Source organism: Triticum dicoccoides, chromosome 5A (assembly GCF_002162155.2).
Source record: "Triticum dicoccoides isolate Atlit2015 ecotype Zavitan chromosome 5A, WEW_v2.0, whole genome shotgun sequence".
Taxonomy (NCBI): domain Eukaryota; kingdom Viridiplantae; phylum Streptophyta; class Magnoliopsida; order Poales; family Poaceae; genus Triticum; species Triticum dicoccoides.
In genome coordinates this window covers 87,020,045-87,030,325 of record NC_041388.1, presented here as the reverse complement: position 1 = coordinate 87,030,325, position 10,281 = coordinate 87,020,045, and the positions used below count along the sequence as shown (strand labels likewise).

Sequence of the window (10,281 nt, the reverse complement as noted above, 5' to 3'; positions counted from 1 at the left end):
GTGTTTAGAGGGCATTTAGACCCGGCTAAGGTCTCGCTGACTTGACCACTGACGACCTGTCTGGTCGACGCATGGCCGTCACCACCAGGCCGGGCCCCACCAGATGAGGACGCATTGACCAGTCAGCGTCCGGTCATCCGGAGGAAACCGTAGCCGTCCACACGTGCCCTGCGCGCCAAATCCGACGGTGGGCCGTCGCCACTGTCTTTTAATGGAATTCCTCCCGACTGCCAGCTGCCGCGCCAGGAGAAGCACCGATGGAAAAGCTTCGCTTTGGAGCGCCCCACTAACAATAGCGAGGAAAAACAGGGTGGCAAAGGATTGGACTGATCCGTCGTTTTGGGTTGTTGTCTGGTGGGAAGAAGCGAGCGATTTCGCGCGGTTTTGGATGGCGCCGAGGTGAAAGCTTCGGCCGTGCGGAGAAATTTCATCAAATTTCGGTGGCGGTGGAGGAGGAAGCTGCGATCTTGGCAAGAATTTTCGGAGGCTGCGACTATATTGCCGAGGAAGTCTGGGCAAGGAAGGGGGGAGGAGGGCGGGGAGAGGCCCACGATGCTGCGGTGGCTGGCGCGGCCGGCGGAGCGGTGCCTGGGGCGCGGTGGCTGCGGTAGCGGCAGCGGGGCCGGCGGGGGAGGGGACGGGTTGCTGTGGCACGCGGAGCTGAAGCCGCACGCGTCCGGGGAGTACTCCTTCGCCGTGGCGCAGGCCAACGAGAGGCTGGAAGACCAGGGCCAGGTGGCGACCTCGCCGGCGTCCACCTTCGTCGGGGTGTACGACGGCCACGGCGGGCCCGAGGCCTCGCGCTTCCTCGCCTCCCGCCTCTTCCCGAACCTCCACAGTGAGTGCGCCGCTGTATAAACTCCATTTACGAACGCTTTTCTTTTTAGATTTAGCTTAGACTTCCTGTATGTAATTTGCTGAAATGGACTACATAACTACAGCAGTAGATTCTTGATGTAGTATTAGTTTTACACATGTTTCTCAAAGTAAGCAGAGCAGTGAGTTTGAACCAGATGTCATGCTGGTTTCTTTCTATAATTCTACTGTCATTGTTCATTTCGCATGCTTCGGTAGCCAATTCTCTTCTGTTCCATTTTTATTGCCCCAAATTAACGATGGATGATGTTATCTCTACTGATCAAGCTGTTATGTCGTTTACACATTTTTTCTGAAGATGTTCTCTAATTAAACCGAGTTTACATATTTGGATAACTAAATGACAGTCTTGTGCTCTGAACCATTGTAGAGTTTGCATCAGAGCAAGGAGGCATGTCGACAGACGCAATCAAGAAGGCATTCCATGCTACAGAAGAGGAGTTCTTGCACCTAGTCAAGGGGACATGGCTCAAACAGCCAAAGATCGCCTCAGTCGGCTCATGCTGCCTTGTTGGAGCAATTGCCAATAATAAACTTTATGTCGCCAATTTAGGCGACTCCAGAGCTGTCCTTGGTCATAGAGGACCAAATGGCCGGGGAGTAGTGGCCGAGAGGCTGTCTAATGATCACAATGTTGCTGACGAGGCGGTAAGAAAGGAGGTCATTCAGCAGCATCTTGATGATTCGCACATAGTCGTCTACAGCAGGGGCGTTTGGCGGATTAAGGGCATCATTCAGGTACGAATCAGCAAATCATGTTAGTTTGGATCCTTTTCAGGTGCATCCGTGCATGGCATTCTATTTGCAATCATGTTTTACAAACATTATGTGACAGTTGGCTGCTATTAGAAAATCTAGTAGGCAAGGTGGTCTCCAAAATTTGTTAATAGTTAATTAACATGTCAGGAACAATCATAGCATGCCCGTAAGACAGATAAATGGCGTACTGCAAAACAGAATTACATCTCAGCATAGGTGACCTGGTCCTAGTCTCTTGTAATTCAAGAGTGTTTGCAGATAATGCAAGTGAAGTCTGATGTTATTCCAGAAAATCTAGAACGCCGAGTCCATGAGCGCATGCCTCATTCAGTTTAGATTTTGGTGGGATTTTACTACTCTTCATGAACCTCACTTGATTGAAACATTAAACTCCATCCTGAAATTGATAAGCAATCAAATGTTCTAGCAAAGTTACATACTGATATCCCATGTACTAGCTCTATGTCATGATGCCCTAAATTATTTACTCAGATAAAGGCAACAGTCTAATTCTAATCGGACGTTGCCTTGGTTTCATGTTCAGTATACGTCATACCTGGACACGTCTGTTCTCGATGTCATAACATAGATTCCAATGTTCTTTTGCAAAGCACTCCTCGATCTAATACCACCATAGGAATATATTCTTCTGTTCCAAAAAGTCAGCAACTTGAATTGCTTGCGCAGTGTGGCAAACCCATATGCTAAAGCCATTGTCCCCTTTTTGTATTTTTCTAAAGCCTACAGTTAGTCGATCTCATCTAGGCGAATACTACATGATCTAAGAAAAGATGCCACCGGTTGCCTGCATTAGTTATCATCACCATGCTTTGTAATGTTCCTTAAAACTATAAAGGCAGTTCAACAGGAGAAACCTGCTTTTACAATGGCAGTCATGAGCCACACTAGACATTATTATTTCTTTGATGCTTTCAGGTTTCCAGATCATTTGGGGATGCCTACCTGAAGAAGCCTGAATTTTCCAGAGACCCTATATTCCAGCAATATGTGTGTCCTGTACCGTTGAAGCGGGCCGTCATAACAGCCGTGCCATCGATCAAAGTACACCAGATAGGGCAGCAAGACCTCTTTGTAATTTTTGCATCGGACGGTCTGTGGGAGCAGTTGACCGACAGAGCGGCGGTCGAGATCGTCTTTAAGAACCCGAGAGCGGTAAGCCAAGCTCATTTAACCTCGTCACGGGGAACACCTATACGCTGTTCCATTTATGCAGAATATGATGTGTTGTTGTGTGGAATATGCATGTGCTCAGGGAATAGCGAGGCGACTGGTGAGAGCGGCGATCTCTGAAGCCGCGAGGAAAAAAGAGATGAGGTACGTCGACATGCAACACATCGAAAGAGGGATGAAGCGGCATTTCCATGACGATATCACAGTTGTGGTGCTCTACCTTGATAGTCACAAACACGATGCGCAAACGAAGTTCGGTAGCCTGGACAGTTTCAGGTTCACCAATGCACCGGCGGACATCTTCTCGCCATCAGGCCAAACCGTGGAACCGACGGTGCTGTGAGCTAGTGTTGTGTCTTCAGAAGGGATAATAGATGACAGTGAAAGGAAAAGGAACAAACCAGATGAAATTTGAAGTCACCTAGACCGAGCCAAGCACATCTTTTTGTACATATATTGTGAGTATATAATCAAACCCACTCTAGGTAAGCTGATGTCTCTAGACAAGAATTCCATTGCCTTTGGAGGCACTTTGTGTATCGGTTATGCAAGATTAGATACCCAAAAAAAGAGAAAAGGAAGGGGAAATCTAAAGATTGTTCTCAAGATTCTTTGCATGCATCGCAAGCTAGGAACTGTTTGATCATGAAGCTTTGTTCGCCACTGTGATTCGTGGGTCCAGGATTCCAGGCGAAAAAATTGAAAGATATGAAGTGTTCCTACTCCATCGAGGGAGCCGCGTGGTAGTTTATATTGATGCGTGGCCGAAGCCTAGCTTGACGTACAAGGTTATGACAGAAAGAGTTTGGGTAGAATACAAGAGAAGGAAGGAGGTTGAGATTACAACTCTATATTCTAACACCCTCCCTTAATCTCAACTAACCTAAGTTAAGATTACTCTTGAATTCTTTAAATGGTCTTGCTGGTAGTGCTTTTGTAAAACCGTCAGCCACTTGATCCTTAGAAGGAATAAATCGAATCTCAAGTTTCCTTGCCGCAACCCTTTCTCGTACAAAGTGAAAATCAATTTCTATGTGCTTTGTCCTGGCATGGAACACTGGATTTGCAGACAGATATGTTGCTCCCAAATTATCACACCATAAACATGAGATACGATTCTTCTTGATTCCCAATTCCTCAAGAAGTGATTCAACCCAAATGATCTCAGCAGTTGCATTAGCCAAAGACTTGTATTCAGCTTCTGTACTTGAGCGTGACACAGTAGCTTGCTTTCTAGCACTCCAGAAGATAAGATTAGATCCAAAGAACACTGCAAAACCTCCAGTTGATCTTCTGTCATCACTACATCCTGCCCAGTCAGCATCAGAGAATGCACTCACAAGAGAAGAATTAGACCGTTTGAAATGAAGTCCTATTCCCATAGTATGTTTCACATATCTCACAATCCTCTTGACAGCTGACCAATGTGCAGAAGTAGGTGCATGAAGATATTGACAAACCTTGTTGACAGCAAATGAGATATCTGGACGTGTGAGAGTTAAATATTGTAGTGCTCCCACAGTACTCCTATACCTTGTACTCTCCTCCTCTTGAAGTGGCTCACCCTCATATGCTGAGAGACTTTCTGAGGAGGATAAAGGTGTAGACATTGGCTTGCAATTTTTCATCCCCATGCGAGACAGAAGCTCAAGAATATATTTTTCCTGATTTAACACAATACCATCTTGAGTTTTCTTGACTTCAATACCCAAGAAGAAATGCAAATCACCTAGGTCCTTCAAGGCAAACTCTGAGCTCAAATCATGCAAAAGAGCATTAGTAGCATTTTGTGAAGAACTTGCAACTATGATATCATCAACATATATAAGCACAAAAATGACTACTCCTGCCTTGTTATAAATAAACAAGGATGTGTCAGCCTTGGAAGCAACAAAGCCAAGATATTTTAACTGTGAGCTCAATCTGGAATACCATGCTCTGGGTGCTTGCTTTAGACCATAGAGTGCTTTATCAAGCTTGCAGACATACTGTGGCAATTTCTTACTCTCATACCCAGGTGGTTGTCTCATAAACACTTCCTCTTCCAGAACACCGTGCAGAAACGCATTCTGTACATCTAGCTGCCTTAAACTCCATCCTCTGGATACAGCAATGGCTAACACAAGTCTGATAGTTGCAGCTTTCACAACGGGACTAAAGGTGTCCTCATAGTCAATGCCATAACGTTGCTTAAAGCCCTTTGCAACTAGACGTGCCTTATATCTGTCAGTGGAGCCATCTGCCTTCTTCTTAATTCTATACACCCATTTGCAATCAATAATATTTTTACCTCTCTGATTTGGTACAAGATGCCAAGTCTTATTCCTCATGAGCGCAGAATACTCCTCATCCATTGCCTTTTTCCATTTAGGATCATCAAGTGCATTCTTCAACGATGTTGGTTCTCCTGAAATACACAACATTCCATATGGTATAGTTCCATCTTTCCTAATTTTAGGATTCCGTATACCTTTCTGTAGCCGGGTCATAACACGTGAAGAAACCTCTCGCTGCATCGCTGGTATACTTGCCACAGAAGATCCAGGAGAATCTGCTGATGCAGTGGACTGATTTGTCGTCATATGCGCAGGGGATCCTGTGGCTTCTGGTGTGGCTGCCCCTCCTGCAGGCACTGGCGCAGAGGATCCGCCACCCGACCGCGACTGGAGGCGCGCGTGATGCGGAGAGGATCTGGTCCCGCCGCTGGTCCCGTCTGACGCTGGCGCGCGGGGCGAGGGGGATTCGGCCCCACTGTTGGTCCCGCCTGAAGCTGACGCGGCAGCACGAGAGTGGCCCGCCCTGGATCCAGGACTGGAGCCATCAGGGGCTTGATCCGAGGCGGATGCGGTCGCGTGATCCGAGATCTGCGCGCGTGCAGGGGTGGCAGGCGCCGCCAGATCTTCTTCGTCATCTGTGCCAGCTTCGTCTCCTTCCTCAGCATGAAATATAGGATCAAAACCAGCCATATTTTCGAGATCTTGGTCATTTTGAGCACCGTTTTCTCCAAGGACCTGCACAGGCATAAGAGAAAGACTAGTACCAGCAGGAATATCATCACATTGGTTAGTACAATTTTTGTCGCCCCCATGATCAAAAGACCGAAGATGTGAAGGAAGAAGAAGAATTTCTTTGCGGAGAAGTGCACCAGCATTAGGATGAAGGGATGCAAAGGGAAACACGGACTCATCAAATACAACATCTCTGGATATATACACCCGACCAGTAGGAACATCAAGGCACTTAACCCCTTTATGCACGGGGCTATAGCCTAAAAAGACACACCGTTTTGAGCGGAAAGCGAGTTTGCGTGTGTTGTAAGGCCTAAGATTGGGCCAACAGGCACAACCAAAAATACGAAGAGATGTATAGTTGGGTGTGACACCAAGAAGTCGTGTAATGGGTGTTTCAAATTTGATAACTTTACTTGGAAGCAAGTTGACGAGATATGTAGCAGTTAAGAATGCTTCATCCCAAAATTTAAGCGGCATGGAAGCATTTGCTAACAAGGCAAGCCCCATATCAACTATGTGACGGTGCTTTCTTTCAGCGGATCCATTTTGTTGGTGAGCATGAGGACAAGATACATGGTGTGATATGCCAAGCTTTTGAAAGAAAGAATTTAGTTTTTCATACTCACCACCCCAGTCACTTTGCATAGCAATGATTTTAGAGTTCAGTTTGCGTTCAACAAGATTTTGGAAATTGAGGAAAACTTGGAATACATCAGATCGCTTTTTCAACAGATAAATCCAAGTAAATTTACTATAGTCATCAATAAAACTTACATAATAGGAAAATCTACCAACTGAAATAGGAGCTGGCCCCCATACATCTGAAAAGATAAGTTGTAAAGGGGCAGTAGACACACTAGTAGAAATTGGGTAAGATAATTGATGACTTTTTGCTTGTTGACACGGATCATAAACTAACTCACTACTAGGCTCATAAGAGAGTTTATTTTTGCTAAGAACATATCTAACTATGACTGAAGATGGATGACCTAAACGACTATGCCACCTTTATGTAGATAGCTTGGTGACAATATTTGCTTGTTTATTGGACCATGAAGATGATGATGATGATGATGATGATATGAGTGGGTAGAGTCCTCCCACGCACCGTCCTCTAAGAATGACTCTCCTTGTTTTCAAGTCCTTAACCAAGAAAAAATAAGGATAGAACTCAATAAGAACATTGTTATCAAGAGTGAATCGATGAACGGAAACAAGATTTTTAGAGGTTTGAGGAACATGCAAGACATTGGTCAAGTGTAAATTTTTCACGGGGGTTTTAACAATTGAACTGCCAATGTGTGTGATATCCATACCAGAACCGCTTGCCGTGCAAATTTGGTCGCCTCCATTGTACTTCTCCCGCATTGTCAACTTGTCAAGTTCACCTGTGATGTGGTTTGTTGCTGCACTGTCGGCGTACCAGTTGGTGTCCACGCCATAGGAGGCTGCATGTGCTTGCTTTTCTTCCTGGTCGTTTTCTTCATAACGCCACCAGCAAACTCGTGCACCTCCTGGATGGTGTCTGTAGCATATCTGACATTCTGGATAGTCATGCTGTTGCTCACGAGCCTGCTGTTGCTGTTGCTGTCGAGGACGGCCTCTGAATCCGCCGCCTCCATTGGAGGAAGACGACTGTCGGTCACCGCGGTCACCACGATCACCACGGCCACGGCCTCTTCCTCCACGCCCGCGAGATCTGCCACGGGACTGGCCACGGCCTCTGTGAACCGCATTAGCGGATGAATAGAACCCGCCTGAAGATGAGTCGCCTAGCATCTCCATCCTTTGATCAAAGGCAGCAATCTGGGCAAAAAGATCGTCGGCTGTGATGATGTTTTTGACAGCGCCGATCGCCGCCACCACGGGGTCGTAGTCGCGGTCCAGTCCGGCCAGAATATAGTCCACCATCTCCGGATCAGATACGGGACGACCTGCAGCAGCTAATTCATCCCCAAGACTTTTCATCTTCGCCATATACGCCGAGCTTGACATCGAGCCCTTCTTGGTATTGGTGATGGCGATTCTCAGATTAGTAATCCGAGACTGAGATTGTGAGGCGAAGAGATTTGTCACCGTCGTCCAGAGCTCAAAGGTGGAATCTTTCCCAACAACTTGTGCAAGAATTTCTGGAGACATGGAATTGAGAAGGTATGATAGAACCTGCTGATCTTTGGCGATCCAGGGTCCGTATAGGGGATTCGGCTCTAGGGTCGTGGTCTTGTCTGCCTTCGTGATCTCCACCATCTTGGGTGGAGTGGCATCGGTGTTGTCCAGGAGCCCCGTCACCTGCGCGCCTCGCAGGGCTGGGAGGACCTGCGTCTTCCAGAGGATGAAATTACCTCTTGCGAGCTTCTCAGACGGCGGCGATCCAAGGTTGAGGGAGACGCCGGCGGAGGAAGCCATGGAGACGATGATGTGTGGTTTCTAGGGTTTTGGATTGTGGCTAGATGTATGAGAAGAGGTGGCTCTGATTACCATGAAAGATATGAAGCGTTCCTACTCCATCGAGGGAGCCGCGTGGTAGTTTATATTGATGCGTGGCCGAAGCCTGGCTTGACGTACAAGGTTATGACAGAAAGAGTTTGGGTAGAATACAAGAGAAGGAAGGAGGTTGAGATTACAACTCTATATTCTAACAAAAATAACAGAAGATTGCTTAGATTTGTGTGAGCACTACTAGTACTAATGTAGCATTGCCGTATGGGCAGCCTACTGTTTGTCAGCTGCCGCAAAAGAAGAGCCTTCCACAGCTTTTGCTCCTTTTCTTTAGCTGGCATTGGTGTCTTCTCCTTGTTGCATCATGGCCTTGCTTGAGTAGAGTGTTGTTCTTTTTCTTTTTCGAGAAGAGTAGAGTGCTGCTGATATTGTACTAGTCTTTTGTGTGAAATCCCAATATCCCATGTCCCAACGGTTGTTTCATATTGCATCCTATGTGCAATCTGATTTTACAAATTTGAGATTGCAAAAGGGTGAAATTGCTCAGTCTCCTAGGGTACATCCATGAACAATTGTGATGGTGTTTTCATAGTGGGCATTGTTTCAGATACACTCCTAGTAGGTCTACTGTTTCATCTAGCAGATCCTAACAAAGTATCAACAGTTTTGGGGGATCTAGCAGGCAGCAAACTACAACAATTGCCCAGTGTAAACGTGTGATCACATTTGATTTTGGATTTAGCACCTTGCAGGGCAATGCGTGTCACAAGACCCTCTTTCTTGGAACAAGTAAAACTGTGATTAGAATGAAACAGCACCATCCAAACAATCTGATAAATTCAGGAAGGAGGGCTTCACATGGTGAAATGTGGATCCCTAAACCACTCCAAACCAGCAAAACGCTCAGCCACAAGATTACACAACGACAGCAAACAACCAGGCTTCAAGATTGACTCATAATCATGGGCACAACTATATAGCACACATCAAAAGTATCCATTGCAAAGCAACAGTATCAACCTAGTGACGATTTAGAGAGCATGGTAACAAGATAATAATATCATGGGAAGGAAGGTAGCAAAGGTGTGCTGCGGATCAGATGCAGCTCACAGGGTCCAAGCAAAAATTAGTGGAGCAGGCCTAGTACGTAGTTGGAACAGTGGCGCCGACGGTGACAGTAGTGGTAATAACAGTGGCAGCGGTAGTAACAGCGGACGGTGGGCAGCCTGACGAGTGACCCCACCCTCCATGCTCAGGTTGCTCAGGCCAACGCCGGGCCCAGCGTCAGCGAAACAAGAACCAGCATCAGCAGCGCCGCTCCTCCCGTGGCCCTGTGGTGGTCTCGCGCCGCGTCGCTCTGCAAGTCGGGCCCAGGGAGCTGTCAGACAGTGAGCAAGCTAAAAATATTGGCGTAATGAAAATGGACACCACTTGGATGGCTCCACGTGTCCAGGAGCAGGAGGGCATTAATCGCGCTGGGCCCAGGAGGCATCGAGTGGGTGCCAACCCTCTCCCATGCGTGCAGGGTGGGTCCGGGTGATCTTGTTGACCGGACGCCCACTCGCTGACGCGCGGGGCCCTGTAGGCGGGCGCGAGGCGAGGCCATCAAATCCGGTTTAGCGCGCTGGGTTTGGAATCCGCCGGCACGGATCCGTGTAGCGCGTGTACGTGGAGCGTGTAGCAGTGCGGTAGTAAATGGGTGTAGGGATACGTACCGACATGTCGGCGGCGGACGGGCCGGGACCGGGGGCGAGGCCGCGGCCGGTGGTCGGCGACGACGCGGCGGACATGGGGGACGCGGCGGGGGACACGTGCTTCTTGGTCTTGGGCTTCTTGCTCGGCGCGGGAGCCGGGGCGGCGAGGACGACGGGCGCCGGCGCGAGGGCCGGAGGGGACGTCGAAAGTTCCGGCGCGGGGGCGAGCGCTGGGGGCGAGAGAGCCGGCGCGGCCATCGGTGGCGGCAATGTGGGCGCGGTCGCGACGGGCGCCGGTGCCGGGGGAGACG

At 48.0% G+C, this 10,281-nt stretch overlaps 1 protein-coding gene and 1 pseudogene across 1 annotated transcript; one reads left to right on the top strand and one right to left on the bottom strand.

Moving 5' to 3' along the window:
• The first annotated feature begins 250 nt into the window (after positions 1–250).
• On the top strand, positions 251–3,432 carry LOC119299550 (probable protein phosphatase 2C 78). Its single transcript, XM_037576746.1, has 4 exons — positions 251–838; positions 1,247–1,614; positions 2,572–2,808; positions 2,909–3,432. Exons 1-4 carry the CDS (start codon positions 553–555, stop codon positions 3,167–3,169), a joined length of 1,152 nt encoding a protein of 383 aa, XP_037432643.1. The 5' UTR covers positions 251–552; the 3' UTR covers positions 3,170–3,432.
• Positions 3,433–9,191: 5,759 nt separating this feature from the next.
• LOC119299234 overlaps positions 9,192–10,281 on the bottom strand; it is a 4,835-nt pseudogene continuing 3,745 nt past the window's right edge.